This window comes from Accipiter gentilis, chromosome 23, assembly GCF_929443795.1.
Source record: "Accipiter gentilis chromosome 23, bAccGen1.1, whole genome shotgun sequence".
Taxonomy (NCBI): domain Eukaryota; kingdom Metazoa; phylum Chordata; class Aves; order Accipitriformes; family Accipitridae; genus Astur; species Astur gentilis.
In genome coordinates, this window is record NC_064902.1 from 6,059,776 (window position 1) to 6,081,417 (window position 21,642).

Here is a 21,642-nt window from a genome sequence, read left to right on the forward strand (position 1 = left end):
GGCACAGCACTCCTGCCTGTCCTCAGTCCCAGAAAGCCACAGGCACACCAACCTTCAGCTCCAGCCCTTGGCTCTCCATCCCATGTCACCCCGGTTCTCTGCAGGAAGACCTTCAGTCTCCCCTAGATTCCTTCTTTTATTCCTCTCTCTGTTCATAAACCACAAGTCCTAGGTTAGCGGGTGCGCTCACAGAAGACTTTGACTCCATGGGTCAAGGGTCTTCTACACTGTCACCATCCCCAGAGAGCAGGCAAAGAGCTGCAGAGCCAGGGCTGAGCTGCTAAAAGCAGAGGAAGGAGAAAAGCTCACAAGGTGCAACTAAAGGGAAGAGAAACACTTGAAAGATGCAAAGGCCAGAAAAGGTAAACCCTGCCAGAGGAAAGTCAGTCTCTTAAAGGAGAGAACAGGCAGAGCCAGACAGAAAGGGAAGAAAAACAAATAAGATGACTGCAGGAGACAAAGGAGACGAAACTTTATAAAACAGCTGTTGCATTTCACACGTGGAATTGTGTTTTAGTGGAGACAAACAGAACAACAATCCCACTTTCCTGCTGTGATCCAGCAGAAATGAGGGCCCCCCTCCCTTCTGACTTGCAGTCCCTGGAGCCACTGTGGGTTTCCCCAAGCGCCCATTCCCATTCTGCTATTGATGGCTCTTTTTCATGTCTCAGAGAGGCCCAAACCTCCCCTCCTCCAATTCCTCCAGAAAACCACTGCCCAAACAACTAAATACCTCTCCCGAGCAGCCAGCAGCACCCAGCTGCTACAGGGAGATTGGGGGAGGCTGGGTCAGCTCCCACCTGGGGAGATGCTGGCAACTGAACCCCTGCAGCAGCCCTGGACCCTGCTGCATGGGGCACCTGCACAGGCAGCAGCGTGGGGCCTGCCCTGCCCCTGCTGCACAGTGAAACCGTGGGAAGAGTCAGGTGTCCACTGCCCTCCTTTGCAAAATCAAACCCAACAGAGCCCAGGGAAGCCGCAGAAGGACTACCCTGTAGCAAAGATCTCAAGATCGGCTTACCTGCTACTTCCTGGCAAAGGGGTGGGTGCTCTAAGAGCCCAAGGATCTCCTTCTTACCATCTTCATTACCAGAAGCAGAGAGATAAGCAGCCCCTATGAAAATTTGCCTTTATGTTATGCATAAGCTACAGTCTTTACCTGAGCAGTTCCCCACTCCAAGGCCCTGTTTTGGGGATACTGCCACAAGAGGAATACTAAAGGAATAAAACATTAACCATTAGTGTTGTTAGGGAGGCAGATAAGACTTTAATTGGCCATTGCTGGAACAATGCTGCCACTACTGTCACTATTAACAAAGGAGACCAGCTACTGATGCAAGGTCCTTGCCAAGAACAGTCCCTGTATGCTACTTCTTGGTGCAAACACCTGTTTGCACACAGGTAAGGAATAGATTTATTTTTTTTCTCCTGCAGTTCTGAGGTTTGGTCCGTTCAACCCCCTGTTCCCCACTCACTGTAGTCCAACACGTACGCTGGTGGCCGTAGAAAGGCAGGGCCTGTCCCACTCTCGGCCCCTGCCCTACACCCCACAGGCTCGGCCAGGAGCCGGGGCTTGCGCCGTACAAGTCGGACGTGTCTGCTGCCGGGTCAGTGGTCAGCTGAACCGGCCCCCGCGCAGCCCCGCTGGCCGTACCGGGGGAAGGGGTACAAGCCCCCGTTTGCCAGCCAGGGAGCTGCCCCCCCCTCCCTCCCCCGCCTCCTTTCAGCCACCGGGCGGCTCGCCGCTGGTAAACGAGCCCCACAGAGCACGGTCGCGACGGGAGCCCGGCTTTCCGTCCGGCTGTCCCTGCACACACCATGCCCTGGCCAACTCCAGGCCCGCCCGGCCCGGCGTCCTTTTACCTGGGCGGCGGCGGGCCCCGCCGGCCCCTCAGAGGCGAGGCAGCGCACCCGCACAGAGACGCCTCACCTCAGGGCGGCCGCCACTGGCGGGGCTGGAGGCGCAGCCGACTCCCGCGGGGACCGGGGCCGTGGGCAGCCGCCTCCCGCCCCGCAGCCTGACGACGGGGGGGTGGTGGTAGTTTGGGGAAGGGGTGTGAGGAGAAGCGCCGCACGGCCGAGACGCTCCCGCCGCTCACTGAGCGCCGCCGCCGCGCGCCTGACCGACAGGCGCGCTGGCCAACCTCGAGCCGAGCCCTGAGGGTGCCGGCCAATCGCCTGCGGCGCCGAGATGCGGGGCGGGGCCGCCGGCCGTGCGGCGGCGCGCACGGAGCTGAGCGGCCCGGCCCGCCCCCGGCGGGCAGCGCGGCCCCGCGGCCGAGGGCGCGCCCCCGGCCCCCCCCCGGCCCCGGCCCCCCACCCTCCCCCCGGCGGCCTCACCGCTCAGCGGCGCTCCGGGGGGACCGGACGCCTCAGCGGGGAGCGCTGAGTAAGTGCCGGCCCCGGCGGGTTAGCGGGCCGCCCCGGCGGGGGGGTGGCGCGGCGGCGGCGGCGGGCTGGGCCGGGCCGGGCCGGGCCGGGCCGGGCCGCGGGGGGCGTCCGGCCGCGCCGGCCCGTGTGCGCAGGCTGGGGCCGCCGCGGCCTCCCGGCGGCGGGGAAGGGCGGGCGGCGGCGCCCAGCGCTCTGCCCGACACCGTCCCCCTGTCCCGGGCAGGCCCGCCCAGCCCCGGCCGGGCGAGGCGGAGCGCTGCCGGTGGCCGGAGCGGCGGGAGCGGAGCGCAGGGCAGCGCTGCGGCGAGGCGGGGTGGGGGGGGGAGCCGGCTGCGAAGCCCGGGGCTGCTCCGTCACCGCCCGGGTAGCGTTTCGGAGCGGGAAGGGCCGCGTGAGCCGTTCTCCGTCTGGAAACTTCTCCCCGGGACGGGGAAGGAGCGGCTTCCCGCGGGGACCGTCCCCCCAGGCAGCCGCGGGGCGGCCCTGCCCCGAGCGGGTTAGGGGTCAGGGCCGCCGCTTGTGTTTCAGTTTTGTATCGGCGCGGAGTGCCCCCGCGCCTGTAGGCAGGGCGGGATGGGGCCGTGGCCCCTCTCCGGCAGCGGGAGGGGGACAGCCGAGGTGCTCCGGGACACGCGCGGGTGGGCCTTCCCCGCTCCCCGGGGGGCTGCCCCGGGGCCTGGTCAGCCCTGGAGCAGGGGGAAAGGAGCCACAAGTTCGCGCACTGGGAAGCCGCATCCCGTAGCCGACAGCAGCCCCGTGCTGCTTGCATCGGTGAATTAACTAGAGACGCTTCATCTTGGTGAAGTAACGCAGAAAAATATACTAGTTATTATTTGCCTTCTTCATCCAGAGATCCCGTGACCCATCTTCATCCCTGTGACACAAACCTCTATTCCTGTCGTACCCGGGAGGAAACTGCAGCACAGAGAGATTAAAACCAAGACTCAGGAAAGCCAGCAGCCTCCAGCTAGTGCCTGACACGATGTTCTGCATGTCAGAGGTGTTGGCCACCGGAGCGCCTATTAGAGACCAGTTTGGAAACGCTGGCTTAGGAGAGAAACAAACGTGTTCTCCCTATTCCCAGACGCAGCAGAGCCCAGCACAGAGTGGTCCTGGCTGTGGGAGAAGCTCTGTTGGTGCAGGCAGTGGAAGAATGCCAGCTCGCAGCAGCTGAGGATCTGGCTCCTCTTCTGTTCTATTTGTGCATGGACTACGCTGAAACCTGCCAGAGATAGGTTGTAGCTGTCCCTGGCCATAGAGCGGCCATCAGAGACTTGGAGTGTGCCCAGCCTGCAGATCAAATTCCCAGCACCAGGATGACAACTGGGAAAGGTGGTGGGAAAGATCATACACCCCCAGCTCTAATGTTGTAAGCTGTGGGCCCTGGGCCATACTTGCACCCAGCCTCCCCATTTGGCCCTCTGCAATCTGGACCAGAAGGGGCTTGGGAACAGAAATGCCCTTATCTGGACCTGGAACTAGTTGTCTAAGCCGTGTCAGAAACCTTTCATACAGGACCACTTTTAGAGCTAGGTCTCTGGGCTTGGGAATCCTTCAGCATGGACAGAACCCCGAGAGCATGAACAAGAGCCACTTTTCCCACTTGACCAGAATTTCAGCTGGCTAATTTTAACCTAGCCTAACCTTATTCAGAGGAGCGATGCACAGTAGCACAGTGTGTGGTCCATGCAAAAGGGGTCTTTCTTACCCAAAGGCTGGGTATCAGCTTCAACATCCAAGTTGTAGTGGTTTTCCAAAACTGACACTGCATTGAGATGAAGGCCTAAGCCATTTTGTTTCCAAAATTCAGGAGCTGTTTGAGATCTAGAGCCATACTTTGCAAAGCCCTTGGGCCTGTTTCACTCCTTTCACTTAGGCTCTTTTTCCACTTTTTGTTTCCTTGGTGGTGGCTTTTTTTAAAATGTGAATTATCGTCATGGAGAGTTTCCCTGAATAGCACAAATCAATGATTCTCTCTGAGGAGCTGCTTGGTCTGCCCAATACCTGCTCAACAATCCCTTTCCTTTCCCTGCCGGGCTGCTGCTGCTGCGGCACTGAGATTTCAAATTTGCCGTCTTTGTGCCCAAGTGTCCACTACGCATGAGCTCCACTGTGGTCAGTAATGGCTGGGGAGATCCAGGGGCCACATGGTTTAAACTTGGCATACGTGGTTTAGTGGTCAGTGAAGGACATGGTCCCTTTCAGCTGCAATGAACTCGTGTCTCAGCACGATGTTAGGTGGGATCAGGCTAGAACTGCTATCTTCACATTCCTCTAGAAACTCATGGGAGTTTGACAGCTCCTACAGTCTCCCAGGCACTTTGAAATCCCCCAGCAACTCCTGCTTCACAAAGTTCACGGGGAGCTGTGAGACAGATCCCGCGTGTGTGGTGAGAGATTTACCTGCTCAGGGAGATGGAGGGCAAGTGCTGTGCAAGTCGAGGTGGCTCCTGGGGCTGCTGGCTGACCACAGGGCGGCCTGGCGCTGTTTGCCTGGTGTGATTTCTCTGCTTCAGTTGTTGGTGATGGATGTTAATCATACTGCTTAATGCAGCTATGGACAGCAGTAAGGCGTCACAGTAATGGGAACTGCGCAATAACCTTGCCTAGAATAGAACAGAGTGGAGCAGAACAATGGCTCATTTCTCTTTGCAGGCACATCTTTTTCTATTCAGAACTCATTAACCCCTATGTCCCAGCTGCATTCCAGTCCAGAGATGTAATGTCTGCTAAACTGCAGAGAAATTGTCAGAGGACTGCTACAGTAGCTCTTGGGGTCAGCACTGCTCTGGTCCAGAGGTAGCTGCCTTTTCACGGAAGCAGTTGCTGAACTAATGTTACATACAGTGCTTTTATAAACAAAGCTCTGCAAATACTTCCTGTAGGATCATCCCATGGTGTTTTGCAACTCCTGATCATTTGCACAATAGAAGCATGAAGCAATTAAAGTCTTTCATGTTTTCAGCATGAATAGATATATCAAATTTCACAACTCCAATCCAAAATTGGACTCATTTTAAAATTAATATTGATAATTAGCAGTGCATGACTAAGCTCGTGTGGGTGCTTTCATGGGGGACTTGAGAAATACTCACTGTCTTTAGTGGCAGATGGGGGACTGGTGCAACTGGTGCCACTGTTTTAAGGAAGCTGCCTTTCCAGAGCACATGGGATGAGGGATAGTGGGGTGATGGATACTGCAGTGATTTACCAGTCACCAGTAACTACCACAACAGGGAAGTCCTACTTTGGGTTCAATAAAAAGGATCCCAAGATGTGGATGCCTCACAGCTGAGTGCCATTTTATCGAATGTGTTCTCACTGATAAACTTAAGGGGATCCATGTAACTTTCCAAAAATTGAAAGCAAGAGACAGAAGCAGGAAAATGCTCTATCATCTCCCAGGGCAGATAGAGGCCACCTGGCTCAGCCTGGAGCAGACCAAAGACAGGGGTCCTGAGGTTGTCCTCACAGAGATCTGTCAAGGGCCTGCAAGGAGGCAGAGCTGAAGCAGTGAGGGGAGAGCGCATCACAGACTGGAAGTGAATTAGGCATGACTTCAGGGGCCCTCGGTACCCCTGAAAAATCTTTTTCCTATTTTGAGGGCATCTGTGAGCTGCTCTCAAAAATTGTACTAGTGAATTAGGAAACTTTGGAAAAGTTTGTGCCTGTCTCTTAAGAGCTCTGCACTGTTCATTTGTTCTCATTCTTTCGTAGGCAGAAAACAGCGTGGTTCCGATGAAGAAAAACAGTCAGCAATGATCCTACAGGACAGGTCTCACATGAGGGTCTTTGATATGAAGGGCAGCTTTCCGCTTCTGTAGCTGATGGGTGAGGACAACGGCTTGGTGAAAGGAGCTACCAAGAGCTGGCAAGATGAGTTACAGCTCACCCTCTGTGCATGACTTGTATCACAGCACCACCACCACGGCCAAGCCAGACCCAGGGACAACTCTGGATGTGACTGTACCAGAAACAGCTACCGTAAGCCCTGAGACTACCAGTTTCAACAGCACCAAAATCCCAGATGTGGCCAACACTGGACCCGGCATGAGCACAATGCTGCTGTCCTTTGGGATCATTACTGTGATTGGGTTGGCTGTAGCTATGGTAAGAGGCCCCTGCTAAATATTTCTCTCTCTGTGGAGGGTGGCAAAGGGGCTCTAGGACTGATTTGGGTTGAATAATTTATTTGCTTTCTACTAAAGCTCACGCAGAACTGCTGGGAACTGATAGTTCCTCAGATCCCTTTCTTTTTAAGGCCTTTATCCAGTGCTCCAATATTTCTGCAGTCTCCCTGAGGTCTAGTCTGAATGGGATGCTCAGCAGGCTTAGAGGAGGCTATATGTAGTATCCGTATTTATTTTTAACAGCGATAGGAAGTTCAGTTAAAAGAACACAAAGCAGATTCTGTTCTGACTTGCTAACTGGAACAGCTACATTGATTTAAACCTTGTCAACACAGGCGGTGCAAGAAAGTTCATCCAAATTAACTTTTAAACCAGACTGTTGAAACCACATTAATCTCCCCTGTGGACATGCCTTTTTGAATTAAAGCGGCCTGAATCCATTTTAGCTGGACTCATTCTGGACTGCATTTCCAAGGTTCTACTTGCTGGGTATCACCAAAGTCCTTGAGGATTTGCTGTGTAACTAACCTCGCCATTAATGCTGTAGGCAGAAGCTTTCAGAAATTATAGTTCTGGGCCTGACATGGGCAATGCAAGTTCTGCAGTTCTTTTTATATATAACCAGATCATTTACCTGCCAACAGAGAACAGAAGGTAGCAGCAAGCTCCCATTCCTCGTATGAGGAAGAGCTTCACTAATACAACCATCAGAGGAGCCTACAGAAAGGGACTACTGCAAAATTTCATTGCAGGCCCAAGGAGGAGTTTTTCCAAAAGCCCCTAGGAGAACCTGGAAACATTATCCTGGAAACGGTCGTAAGTTCCCAAGAGCAACATCCAGCGTTCGTAGTTCTCAGAACAAGGCTCTGGAGGCCACAAGCCTCACTTTCTTCCCAGCACAGCCACTGTTGCAGGCTGACACGAGGCAAGTCACAGAGCATGCCCTCTTTGCTTCTTCCCTTTATACTGGGGAGGGGGTAACAGCACTTCTATGCTTTAGGAAATCTACGGATGAAAACCACAAAGGGAAGGTTTTTCATCCACTCTTAAATTGCAACGTATGTCCTGCAGCCACCAGAAATGTGCTGAGCTACACCTAATAGTAATACACCTAATACTCTTACTACTACTAACACACCTAATAACAGGCCACTCGAGCATTTAGTGTCAGACATGATAAGCTGCCAAGCTTACACTGATGCATATGAAATTTCATTTTTGGTTGTCACTTCTCCCTTCCCCCTGCTTAGTTGCACAGTGACACCAGACTTGCTACACCTCCTTTCTGTGTGCCCTGTGCCCAAAATTTCTCTTCTTGGCTGTTTCCCATCCTACTGGGACTCTAGTAATGATGGTTTTCTTTCTCCTTCAGGTTCTGTATATCAGGAAGAGGAAGAGGTAAGTAACATCTGTTGTTGGCTGAAGGGAACTCAGTGCTTCAAAATCCAGAGAGAGCTCAGAAGGAGACAGGGAGATGGGAAGAACGTAAGGGATGGCTGCCTGAGAACAAGCCTGTGGGGAATCAGCTGCGTGTGAATGAGGCAGGGGTAGGGACACCGCACTCCTGGTGCTGGGCCACCTTCTAACACCAGAGCTTCAAAGACTCCTCCGCAGCTTTGGAAATGAAAACATGGTTGAGCAGGAGGAGGTTAGGGATCCTGCAAACTCTTCATGCTTTGTCTATGAGATGCGCTAAAACAGAGGAAAGTGCTATGAGTGTATAAAGAAGCTGGGAACTCTGTCATGAGAGGTGTGGATTTCACATTTCAGCCATTCCCAGATCCCTATGTTTTCCAACAGCCTGGGCCAATGATGCTAGCTTTGCAAGGCTGATGGCCTCTTTAGCTGCAGTCACAGCAACTGGCAGCAGCGCAGTGCAGAGATGCAGCTTTCTAGCCCGAGACTTAGTGTCTTAATTTCTTTGTTAAGCTCCTGGCTGAAAATAGAGAGGAGAGCAGCTTGCAGGGAGACACACATCTTGATTCTTCCATCTCTGACAGCAGAGACACTGGTGAAGATCCATTAGATCTGGTACCCCCTCCCTGCCTGACTTCTTGTGGCAGGCCTGGCCTGACCATGGACTTTCAAAAAGTGTTGCTGCCCACTGTAAAATTTCCAAGCCAGACCCTGAAGCCCAGATCTGGGTACTGCCACAGGAGCAGCTAATGCTTGGCCTGTGAACATTGTGCTGCTGGAGATAATGGTTGTGTTGGCAAACCCGTATAGAAGCAGGGGGTGAATGCGTCATCCTAACAGTTGCCAGAACAGATATTTGTGGTGACACTGCCAGTAACTGCTTGTGTGTTTCCCTCTCCCACCCCCCAAAACTCAGCTACAGCCTAAGGCAAGGCTCAGTGTTTTCTGACGGATGCCCACCCATCCATCCTCCATCTCTGAGGTACCCAGTATGTTCCTTAGGGAGAGCCCTTGGGGTAATATGTCATAGCTCTGTCACTTAGACCAACGATACAAGCCTAAGAACAGTCTGTCCACAGGCATCAGCAGCCTGTGAGAATCTCTCTCTTTCCTATTTTCTATTTATTGTTTATTATTTTCTATTTATTTTTATGTACTTCAACCCTTAAAGTACTACTTTTAGGCTACTAGAGCTGAAAGTGGACTTCTGCTGGCAGACATAGTGTGACATGGCAGGAGTGGCTGTTGTGGGCAGAGGGACAGGGGAAAATTGCTTAGCCAGCATGTTTCACCATCTCTTTTGTCCCACCACATAAAGCTTGATCTTTTAAGGTCTGCAGGAACTTAAATCCCTGTCCGATTCCTCTGTGCGTAATGCCTGCCAACATAGATTAGTGATGGCAATTAATCCCTGTAACTGCACTCTTAAGTATCTTCCACTCCTGCCAGCTGTGTGTACTAGGTTCTTATCCTCATCCCTGCAGGACAGGACGTGACCCTTATCCAGCAAGAGCAACAAGAGCAGAATCCCTGTGCAGCAGGAGAAACAGCCTGCAGAAGGATTCAGCAGTGGGGTGGGGAAGGCAGCTTGAGCATCTGACCTTCTCAACTAATCCTTTCCCTTCCCTCCCATGGGCAGGCTGGAGAAGCTACGGCACCAACTCATGCCCATGTACAACTTTGATCCCACCGAGGAACAGGATGAGCTGGAACAGGAGCTGCTGGAACATGGGCGAGATGCAGCATCTTCCCAGGCATCGCAGAGCAAGGTAGGCAGCAGGGGCCAGCGAGTCTGTTATTAAAACCACTGGTACTTGCACTGATTTTGTTACAGAGTCAAAGAGTTTTTGTAGGGTTGTAGGGTAAGGAAACCATGTAAGACCTCAGAAGAATTTCCCCCATCGCTGCCAGCCCTGGAGATAGGGGGCTTGAGCATTTTTGAGTGCTTAGGATGGACTGAAGAGTCAGGCAGCTAGGACAAAGAGCCTGTGGAGGTACAGTGCTAGCTCTACTCAACTAGGAGAGAGGAAAGGGCAACTTCAGTAATTAAGGGTGAGTTTACTACAGTTTACCACCCAGGGCACCACAAGGGAGCAGCAGGATGAATGCCATTTTCTGAGAGACGGGGCTTCAATGCCAGCAAAGCACTGAGGCTCCTTTTCCCTGGCCCTGAAAAGCAAATAATTTCTACCGAGTTTTAAGGTATCCTTGCATTGCCTAAGGATGCAAGTGTGGAACAAGGTCTTGCTGAGGGAAAGCCTGTCATCATAACAGTTAACTGTGCTGCAAGCCCTGAAGAACATGGGCAGAAAGCCTGTACATTGTTGTGGCATCGCACATCTGGTCTCGTCAGCACCTCCAGGCCAACCTTGCTGGGCACAGAGCAGGCATGGCTCAGAAAGAGAAAAGGGAGGTGAGTTCTCCATTTGAATTTGGGGAGAGGGGAAGAAGGCTTTGTTTTGACCACGCTGAGTGTTCAGAGGCATGCAGCATGCTGAGAAATGATAAGGTCCTCAGAGACCATTGATTTACTACATTTGTGAGTTAGGAAAGAGCTTGATAGCTTGGCCAATTGCTTTTGGTTAATAGTCCAGATGGGTCTTTGACAAGAGGCTATCTCCTTCCCCAGTGTACCAAGAGGTAGGAGAAATAGGGAAAAAGGGCTTCTCACCATCGTTTGCAGCCAGCTTCACAGTGTTTTCTGTTTCCTTTGTCACCACCACCACACCAAAAGCCTTTCTGAAAGACAGAGCCGCCAGGGACGGTTGGAACAGGTACGTCTTTCAGCCAGTGATGCAGCCTCCCCTTAGAGTAGGCATCTCTCCTTTCTTGAATTACTCTTCAGCTGCTCTGTGTTGCCCGTGTCTTCCCTTGCTTTTCCAGTTCCGGGAGCAGGAGTTCTCCCAAAGAATTCTCGGTTTCCACCTACTTTACACCTTCAGATAATCTGTAGCAAGCTTGATGTGGGCAGAAAGGGAAAGAGGTGATAATAAATACAACTGTAATTACAAAATATTTACACTGAGCCATGCTTCCCAACCTGCTAAAGAGCACAAAGGAGATGTGTGTGTTGGAATATGAGAGATAATCAACATACTTCATACACTGGTTTGGGAAAGCAAGAAATACTGTTGTATAAAAACAAAGGATCTTTGCCTCTGCATAGTGCATGCTGGGAAAACATCAGATCCCTCTATTAGTGCACATAGAGGACTTCCCTTCAGGTAATAAAGCAGGGAAATGACAAGGCCAGAGTTAAACTTAGCACAGTAAAAGTAGATCCTTCCTATATAGGGACTGGCCAGCAGGATACCTCAGATCCCTCCAGAGCTTGCTGATACATAGATACGTCTGCTTGGAAAGTATGCAAGTTTAAAGACTTAACATAAGAGAGAGAGAGTCTGAAACAACAGCCAAAGTTCAGTCTATGGCATGTTTCCAGGCCTTCTTGATGTTTCAAGTCTTTTTATGCTGCCTTGAATATATAAATAGTAAGACCCAGTAATCCAATGATGTGGGGATTTTAAACTGGCACGGATGTGCTGACTTGCTCTCTGGCCTGTTGTATTTTTCTGTCTCAGCCTTGTTAACGCCAAGTTAGTCAGCCAGCCTCCCCTAAGTGAGGGGTGGAGTCTAGTTAGAATACTGTGCAGTCTGTGCCCAAGCACACACACCTGAGCAAAGGCAGACTTGCTGGGTCTCATCTTTCACTGCTTCAATGCAGATTCTGCTGACAAGTCAAGGAGCCCTCCAGAGACCCAGCCGTCTTGTGTTCACAGACGTTGCCAATGCCATCAATGCATGAACAATACCTGCCCCTGCTCTGGGATCATGCTGAGACTGGGGAGGATGAAGCCAACAAACCAGTGACTTCCCGCAAGCATGGCCGATCCACTGAGCCCAGCTGGTCACCCTGTTGGTTTGTGTTACAAATGGGCACAAGCACTGGGAACTCTCGTCACTTTGGGAAGCAAACCCTTTGTGATGGCAGTGGTGATTTTTTGGTGCGTCTTACCACTAAAAGGTCCTGAGCTCCAGTTTCTGGGCTGGTGCTGACTGATACCATCTACCAAGCTGCGTGCTTAGGAACAGTGCCTGCTTTGTTGTAGATTAACTTGTCAGAGCACACGTGCATGCTCTCTGGGTCAGGGAAGGAGGAGAGATGCATGTTTCAGAGAGCCTCCCCATTGGCTTTGTGCCACCAGACCCCAAGGAGAGCGATGAATGAGCCTCTCCCTACAGTGACTGCAGACTTTGGCAGATTCTGGAGGGGTGACTGGTGGCAAAGCCCCTTTGAGCAAGGAGAGCTGACTCCTCTAGCTGAGCGGTAATCTGGGGCATGCCAAGGAGAACACATACCATGGGCTTATCCCCCTTGTGGCATGTGGGCTACTGATAGATGTGTGCCCAGGGTAATGTTGAAGCATGGGGAATTCACTAGCTTTAAAAAGTGAAATCGTGACCATTTGGCTGATTACATCTTAACTGAGGAAGTGGCTGAATATCCCAAATTAGGGCTGCTGTATAGACAGAGGGGAATTCACACAGCTAAAGGCAGGGGGTGTCAATGTCTGGCTATGTGACTCCCTGCCACTGAGCTAGGGATAATGGTGCTTGGGCCACAGAGAGGAGTCCAGCAGAACTGGGGTTCCGGTACTGTGCGTTGCCCTCCTGCTTTGGCTCAGGGAAGTTTCTACAGTGCAGAGTGTTATCTAGAAAAAAAGATCAAGCCTTGAAATATTTGCTTTTAAATAAGGAAAAACATGTATTGGCTCAATATTACAACAGCCCCATGTCTGCCCCCAGAGGTGACTGAACAGCTGGTTCGTACTGCCTTACCTGCCAGGATCTGCAGTCAGAGCCTTCTCTTCTTCCTGCTGAAGGAAACACGGAGCTTTCTGTTAGCCTCTGCTCATGTTACCTGCTAATGCAGAAGGTGGGACTAGACAGGTAAGCCAGGAGTTTCCCTGTAACCCTGAAGCATCCCTCTGCCTGTCTGTCCTTCAGGGCTGCAGGAAGGAGAGAGCGTGAAGGGGTCTCTGGCCACCTTGGCATGCTGCAGCGTGGCATGGGGGCTGTCCTCCGCAGAGCCTTTTGGTGGCCACCAGCCCTGAGTGCTGCAGGCCAGCACAGCAGCCGAGGCCAGCAGCAGAGCCTGCAATGCAAGCATCAGTACCCAGCCATGCACTGATCACCTCCTGATTTTTTCTGCAGTACGTGTATTTGTTAGTCAGATCATATTCCATCCACAGCACTAGTCAAAAGAGAATCAGGGCAGGCAAAAATTTGAATGCAGATCTAAAAGTAGGCTTTATGCAAGGTGATCTTTTACTGAATGGCAATTCAGGTATTATGTGCTTTGTTGCAAGTTTGGACCTGCCCAGTTAGTTTTTGTTCTCCCAAATATTTTCTTTTTCTTCCCCGCTGTGATTTTGTGTTTTTCCTGTGTTTATTAAATGCAGACTCTTTCCTGGGCATGTGCCACTGACCCCTGCAGTGCACAGTTGCTTATCAGCCCTTCCTCCTTCACTGGCACGGCTTCCTTCATGGCTGTTTTACAGGGCTAAGCTGCTTTAATTTGTCAGTATCTCTCTTTTTAAAACCAGGGAGTTCTGGGAGTGTATTAGGGCTAGGAGTGTCATCACCTGTGGAAAACAGTCCCTCCTCCATACCCAGGAGATCTGGTAGGAGGCACTCCCAGGCTACTGGTTGCTGCTGGTGTTTGCACTCTAGGGATACTGTTGGAAGGAAGGTACGTGGGTACAAATACTCCTTAGCATTTGGACGCTATCTGTGGGTCTTCCCAGAGGTTATGCCTGTGTGACCAGCTGAGAAGCCAATAAATCACCACACACACACATGCACACTTACCATCTCCTCCAAGCACTCGCTGAGGGCAGCCAGCCACAGACATCAGACTTCTCCCTTCAGCAGCTGGTGCGTCACTATCTGTCACACTCCCATGCTCTGCAGCAGGACAGGGATGCAAGCGGCAGCAGGGGTGCATGGCTGTCCCAAATTGTAACATTTCCCCTAGAACTCTTAGGATTGGAATGTCATTTGTTGGTTTAAAGTCAATAAAAGGCAAGTGTAAGCTGAGCTGTTTCCTCAAACCAATGGCCTACTTTGTGCTCTTTACCCAACTCCACGTGCTACACAGGCAGCTCAGGTGCTAAAACATGCACCTTGTTCCATGTTAATACTGAGATATATCTTGTCTAACAAACACACCTACAGAGGAATTCTCTTTAACCATTCTTCCTGTAATGGTAGGCTTTGTCCTGTGATGACTGCCCTTAGATTAAAGAAGTACAGGTAATAAGACTAAAAGAATATTATGGGTATTTGCTGGGCTTGTACTGGAGTATTCTTTTAGTTCAATAGCACCTCCTCTCACAGTTCTTGGAAGTATATGTACAATTTAGCAGAAGCATTATGATGTAATTTAATTCAAGTGTTTCTGTGTTTTAAGCATTGAAATATAATTAAACTATTTACATGAAATCTAGTGTGATTGTCTTTTTCCCCCCCATCATTTGCATTTTCCACAGAAAACTCTGGAGGGTATCCTCAGTACCTGTTGGTAATATGTATGCAGTGAATTCCCCTACTCTTTCAAAGACTGAAGTAAGTGTGAAAAAGTTGAAGGGACAAGCTCTGTGGGGGTTAAGGTTTAGTGTTCCACAGCATGGAAACTCAGACTTCTTCAGGAAGGATTGGTGGAGAAGTCAGGAAGGCAGGAGCTTCCAGCCTAGCAGATCCTGGGCATCCAGAGCACAGAAAGAAAAATTCCAACTTGTCCGTTTGCCATATTATCCTTTAACCAGCTGAATTCCTGGACAAACTAGGGGTTCATCACCTCACCTGCAGCTCCATCCACCATAGCCTGTCCACACTGGGGTGAACACTGTGCGCAGCAGCATATGTAGCTCCATGGTAATATTGGTGTATTTCAGATTTGCTTTCTGTCTCATCTTCTGGCCCACAGACCCAAAACTTGGGACTAGTTAGGAAAGCTGTCAGATTAACTGAAGAGGCTATGTGCAGGGACAGAACTAATTGCATGAAAAGCTAAATAGTTGTACAGCACACAGAACAATGTGGAGCATAAAGAGACTCAGCTGTGGAGACTTCTGGATGTACATATGAAGCAGAATTGGCTTGTGTTCCAATCAAGCCAGTTATAAGGTACTAAAAGATATACAAGAGGATGGAATTAGGTACCAATATTTGCGTTTAAGGGCTGTCTGTTTTCCTCCATGTGTGATTCCTCATGCTCATTATTCCTTGTTTTCACATAGATCATGGCTGCTCCCAAATGACCAAATCTTGTTTCATAATCCCCAAAACTCCAGCTAAAGAGAAACTCACCTTGGTCTGGTGATATGCATATGTGCTGAAGAATTTGCACACAGAGGAGGCAAAGCAGAAGCCTGAGGTGCTACATTTTATACCTTTATTAAAAACAAACTCCAAGGCTAATTTGAAAGTTGCCAACACTTTTTATGCCTTCACCAAAACCATGAGAATCTTCTAAACTTTGCTAGATAACAAACCTCCTTCATCTCCTGTGTTTTGATCTGACTGTAATGACCTCCTATTTTTGACTGAGTCAGACCAAAACTGCCTGAGCTTAAAAACACTTAATATGCATTTTCTTAGAGGTAGGATTTGGCTACACAGAGAAGATAACTATATAAAATCCAAGTAATCCAGGATGAGATCCTGGCTCACTGAAGATGGCTGAAATCCTGCCCACCTTTAATAGGCATTGACTTTCATTCCAAATCTCTGCATAAACGTGGAAGCTGAAGCTATGGATTGGGTTTTCAACTGCACAGAGAGTAGGTCCTAACAGTGTGGAATTCTGCTTGCTCTCCTCAAGCACTTACATTTTTATGGAGACATGTTTTCTGCTGTGGCTTCCCAACAGAGTATTAAGAGGTAGCAAAGACTAGATTTTTTTTTTTTAATTTTTTTTTTTTGAGAGAAGTACTTTGTACACATGTCCCAGAGGAATACTGCTGACCTAAAGCAAATGTTTTTACTGTCTAGCTGAGGCAGCTTCCATCCCTACTCCATGCCACCAGCTGAGAAAGGTCTGACTGATGTCATAAGAAAAGCTTGAGTCTATTACAGATGGAATCCCTAATCCATTTAGGAGAAGCTGAAGTTCCAATCTCACATTGTAACAGCTATTATGTTGGGTAATAGGGGTTAATTAAACAGGCAGTACAGCCTTGCAAGCAGAGTACTAAACCTGCCAAATCACCTGAAAAATCAGGTAAAGTTGGTAAAATACCTTGGTCTGCCACTGGAGCGGCGTTTGAATGCAGACATGGACTGCAGCTGAACTTGTGTGTCCACAGAAAAAGAGCAGCTCCCTGACCTGAATTCAGAGGAACACTAGTTGGATCTTCTCATAAAACATCAACATTTACAGATTTGCATGCGTGATCTCCCACCTGGCTTTATCCACACAGCAGGAGAAGGGGGTCAGACTCTTCCCATACCTGGCAGTGTGCCTCCTTCAACATCATAAGGTTTAGGTTAGTCACTGTGATCTAATCCATTTAATCCTTGATTTCTCTGCTATGTGGTAGAGGAAGCACAAAGGTTATCTGTGGTCTCAGCAGAAAACTGCATCACCAAACTCCATACACAAGAACCTACTGTTAGGGCAAACCAGACAACACACAGAATTAACAGGATCAGGACTCTGATCACTGCTAAACTGGGCATACTGGACAAAATGACCTAGAAGGGAAAAAAAAACTTTTTTTTCCCCCTATTATCTCTCTCCTGTCAGCCTTTCTTCTTAATTCTGCATACATTTTCTTGGGTTAAATAAATACCTGCTGAGGGAAGAGACCTCTGATGAAAGGATAATAAATGAGCTCAATATATACTGCCATTTCATGGGTTTCTGCTATGCACTGCCATAAATTTAAAGTCAATTATGTTCTGTTTAAACATTTAACACTGTAAAGCTAGCTAATTTTACATCTTGTCAAAGATAATTGAAATACCCACTTTGTCCATTTAATAGGCAGGCAGAGCATCCACAAGATGGAAAATACCACTGGGATTTCACTGTTTGCAACTGGATAATGGAAATACCCTAAATTCCTCAGAATTCAGCAAGATCAGCTCTGACACTGAAAGCACAAATCTGCATACAATGTGAAACTCGGCAGCCAGCAACAATCTCAGACCAACTGGCTACTGCTGTCTCCCAAAACTAAACTGTATCAGCAAGCTTTTATTTGCATAGCTGCAACACTAGAGGACCCCACATACGCACATTATGGACTGAAAATACAACTAATTTAAATTGAATCCTGAGGCTCTGCAAGGAAGCAACTTTTGTGTAACTGGTTCTTTACAGACACTTCTTTGAAGTGATGAAATCCAGTGGCTGTGACTAAGCTTGTAAACATTGTGCACTCAGAGTTGCTATCAAATTCAGGGGGAGTCCCACCAGGCCAAAAGCTAGTTACAGGAGATGGCCCTGAGCTGATAATGCTAGGATAAAAATTTCAGAATCAATCCCCAAGACATCAGGGTGCAAACTTTCCTCAAAGCATCCAAGTTACTGGCTACTGGAGCAACAGCATTAGGTAAGCTGGAAATGCCACGAAGGTTTTTCTTTCTGATAAAGAAAGGACCCTAAGACTGTCTGTCAGGTGCAATCCCTATGGGCAACTGAGCAAAATTTAACTCTTGGGACTGCTCCATCAATCTACCAGAGGTGGTAAGATATCTAAGCTCAGCAATTAGCTGTGTAAATAGGTTTCCTTTACTATATCTGCATTACTGAGTCAACACTATCTTTCTGTTGAACTATTGCTGTCCACAGCAGGGCAAGGCACCATGTTATCCAAGTATTTTTAAGAAAGATTAATATCCTCACAAAAGATATACTACAAACAGTGAAAGGCATCTCTCTGACAAGGCATTTGCCATTTCTTCCCCTAAGGCCCTGTTTGGATGTTTGGGGTAAGCCAGCAGACAACAGGAGAGAAAGCTTGGCCAAAATTATCACAAAGAAAGAATTTGAAATATGACATTAAAAATCTCATTTGCTTTCCAGTCCTCTGGCTTCAGCAAGACATGAACAGGTGGCATACTACTGAGCTGTGGCAGGGATGTTACTCAGAGATCTCCTAAGACCAGTAGCTTTGCCGGGCCTGGAACCGTCTTTTCCAGTGATGCCTAAAGGGAGAGATCATGGGAGAAAGAGGGTTAGAGCTCTGGTTCCAGGAACCTAGCTGCCCAAATGCCCCATTTAGAGTCAGTGCGAGGTTAAAAGGTGGCAAGGATCCATTCCCAAACAACCAAAAGGTCTTCACAACAACATTCCCATTGCTCTTGTACCAGCTCCAGGATAAAGCATGACACAAACTGCTTCCCTAGCAGCAGGCCTCAGCACGAGGCTATTGAAAGCCCCAAAGTTACAGTCTGTGTGAAATTTTCTGGCTTCTGCTATGCAAACACACATGATAGCCTCTGCTGTGAGTAGTTACATATTTCCAACTGCCACCCTGGATCCTCATGGACACAAAGTACCAGAAGTGCCTTACCCAATGTCATAAACATCAGGAAAGTAGATGCACAGAAGGTCTGAAAATTGTCTCAGAGTGGGGAATGTTTCTGGCTACACAGGCTTGCTCTGCTCTGCAGCTAACCCCTTGGTTTCAGGAAAGCTGAGGTGACTGTTGGGGCAGCAGAGGGAACAAAGTGAGACAAAGGAGTTTGCAGCTGCGCCATCTCTCAATGTACTGAGAATAACACAGGGAAGGGAAGACAGTCAAAAAGGAGCAAGATTCCAAGGCCACTTCTGGCTTTGGACTGGGTCTTGGAAATTTTGCCATAAAGCAAGCTCTTTCCCTCTCACACCTATACTTCATTAGCCAAGTAAGGTTACTGAAACAAACCAAGGCTGCTTTTGTGGCTTAGGAGGCTTTGAAATCAGCTTCATCAATCATTCGGTAGTGGTAGTCATGGAAGAGAAGACAAATGCTTCTTGGCTCAGACAAACAGAAAACTTTAGCAATTGAGTTGTGATTGGCAGCATCTGCAGGTAGCAACACAATAAAGCCTGAACCATTAACAAATCCCTGCCTGCTCCTGGATAACCTAGAGTCACCCATAACCAGTGCCTCAGGAAAACCAGAGCTGGATCCCCAGCTACAAAGGCCATGGAAAAACGTCGGCTAGCTTTAAAGCAGTTCTGTGCCCCATGGCAGGCCTGCAAGTCTTGCATATTTCTAGTTTGGGTCTTCCTATTTCTTGATTCTCCCCATGACAGACTGATTGAAAAGCAGGGAGTCGGTCATTGTTTATTTCAGCAATTCTTCCTTGAGGTTGTAGACACGAAGCCCAGGGCAGATCTCTTTCCCACTCAGAGTTGTAGAGCATACAACCTGCAGGATGAGCAAGTACATGTATCCTGCCATGCCCTCCCTCTAGCACAGCAGCTCAAAAATCCTCACCTGAAAGGAAAAAGCAAACCAACGAACTTCACAATGACCAAATCTCTGGCTGTGCCTATAGCAGAAGATGATTATGTGATTGCAGACTCCTGCTAGCAAATCTCAGACCAGTAGCCTCCTGCATGAGTAGCACAAAAGCTTGCAGGCATATAATATCTAAGTTAAACCCAGACCTATAGAATGGGTTCATCCAGAAGCTACCTGTCTGAAAGCTCTACAGCTGCATCTCGCTTGCAAACAAGCTACAGGATCTATAGTTTCCAGTAAGTCAGAATAGCAAGTCTCCTCTTTCCTTTTTTAGTCAGAAGTTTCTAAGACGGGATTACCACTCCATCTCAAGCTCCTGAGCGAATAACAATTGTTACGAAATTTTCCAGAGGAATGCCAGGTTTCATACTGTACATGCTTATCCCCACTGATTTTCAACTGTCTGGTTTTTTTTCATACAGAAGTGCACACCTTCCCCAACAGTAAAACTCCCCTCCATTCCTGGCACTAAGCATGCAGACGGTGTGGTTTGTGCTGCAGTATCATGTGCTGCACTGCTGTCTCCACTGACCGCAGCATCTGCTTATCCTGTCACATCTGGTTCTACCTCATTGCAACACGAGGGAAACGTATTCCTCATGTCACTGCCTTCAGTCCCACTCAAACTGAAAGGAAGAAGAAAGTACCCACATTGGCTGTGGTTTTGGGTGATGCTTAAGAGTACTACAAAAAGGCAGCAACTGGGCCGGAGGTGAGCTCATCATCCGTGAGCCTGTGGCTCTGCTGATGTCATCACACAACTCGGTGGCAGGAAGTGATACGGGAGCAGGAGCCCAAGAGGAAACTGAATCAAGCAACTGAGGTTACCTACTCTGGCATTTTATCATGTGGCATTTCCAGGGACCTTCTAAGAACCTGAAGCTGGGTTTGGCTGCTCAGCGTCAGTTAGCTTGCTTTGCATGCCACGCTCAAGAGCGCTAACGGCAGCGGGATGAGGAAGCAGCTGTGCTGACCACATGGCAAACCAAGGCAACATCTGCCTCTCCTAGGTTGCTGGCCCCTTTCCTCTCCCACTCAAGGGAAAATATTTAATTAATAGCTTCCTATGATGCTCACTGAAGGCAGGACTCAGCTGCACGCAAGTTTTCCCGGCATCGACCTCAGAAACAGCCCTGAACGGTATAGGCTGAACTTGGATTTGCACTTTCCCAGGGCTGTAGTGAGGCTGGGGCTCTGCATGGTGCATCTGTAAGTTCCTATGACAATGGTAACAGTTATCTGGCATCTCATCTCAGAGAAGCTTAGATAACTTAGCAGTAACTATATAGAAACTTGCCAGTGTCATCATTCTCTGTGCTGCTGATGCACTAGCATCTCTGCTAGTGTGCCAGCCACTAATGGAGAGAGCACTGCCTTAGAGTACAAGCCAGGCAGGAGAGAGCAAGACTATCATGGAGGCAGGCTGGAGTTAATCCAGAATACTAGGATGTCCCAAATGTTGAGGGATCTTCAACTTTTTTTTTTTTCCCCCCTCCCTCTCTCAGGAAAGGTAAGACATTCATGATAGGCTATTTTCACTTACTACATAACACAGCCAGACAAGTTCACTGAGCCATACCTGTAACAGTGACCAGAACCTCAGATACATGACTTCTTGGAAAGACAAAGACATAGAGTCTCTTCCTATCCCTCTTTTCTGCCTCCACTTCTGCTGAAGTAGTTAACAACTGAATTATATTAAAGGAATGTGCTACCCCTCCTGTTGGAAGGCTTCCAAGAAGCCTTCCTAATTCTCCTGTTTGTAGGATTTCCTAGATTGATTGCAGCCAGTGATAGAGCTTTGGGGGTACATGCATGGTTTGCCAGGAGCATGGCTGCACAGTTTAGTCTAGTATAATTATGATTATCTAATTTCAAACCTTGTGTGGCTGGCGCAGAGTTCAAATTCAAGTCACTGCTTCCCTGAGGATTTCCTTCCTGAGACACTCCTTCTTGGACCACTAGTTGAGGCTACAAAGAAAAACAACAAAAACAAACACACACACACCCCCCATAAAATCAGGTATCAATGGACAAAATTGCAAATAAACAAAGTAGATGGAAAGCAAAAAGCCTTTGATCAACATTATAAATAAGACTGTACAGCCCTGAAAGCATGCCCATTTGCCACCACTTCCCATATCCAGCCATAGGCAAGAGGAAGTGCCTGTGCACGTAGTGTC

General features: G+C 49.0%; 2 protein-coding genes across 10 annotated transcripts in view; one reads left to right on the forward strand and one right to left on the reverse strand.

Annotated features, from left to right (window-relative positions):
* Positions 1-1,649, reverse strand: part of HEMK1 (HemK methyltransferase family member 1) — a 111,788-nt gene extending 110,139 nt beyond the window's left edge. Inside the window, exons 1-2 of one of the 2 annotated variants that reach the window (XM_049826954.1) lie at positions 1,022-1,649; positions 191-280 (exon numbers count right to left, since the gene is read on the reverse strand). The gene's annotated coding sequence lies outside the window, so the exon portion shown is untranslated. The other variant, XR_007509324.1, reaches the window with a different exon arrangement.
* A 603-nt stretch (positions 1,650-2,252) lies between these two features.
* Positions 2,253-14,441, forward strand: C23H3orf18 (chromosome 23 C3orf18 homolog). 8 transcript variants are annotated; one of them, XR_007509325.1, is made up of 6 exons: positions 2,253-2,389; positions 6,109-6,501; positions 7,894-7,919; positions 9,577-9,706; positions 11,662-11,941; positions 12,744-14,441. XR_007509325.1 is itself a non-coding variant. In XM_049826961.1 (6 exons), the coding sequence occupies exons 2-5, from the start codon at positions 6,268-6,270 to the stop codon at positions 10,678-10,680; spliced, it is 399 nt and encodes a 132-aa protein (XP_049682918.1). In that variant the 5' UTR covers positions 2,253-2,389; positions 6,109-6,267; the 3' UTR covers positions 10,681-10,711; positions 11,662-14,441. The 8 variants fall into 8 exon arrangements, 7 of the variants coding, with proteins under 7 accessions (XP_049682918.1, XP_049682919.1, XP_049682913.1 ...); XM_049826961.1 differs by adding an exon at positions 10,672-10,711 and having other exon boundaries at positions 11,662-14,441; XM_049826962.1 differs by lacking the exon at positions 11,662-11,941 and adding an exon at positions 10,672-10,711.
* Positions 14,442-21,642: the final 7,201 nt, after the last annotated feature.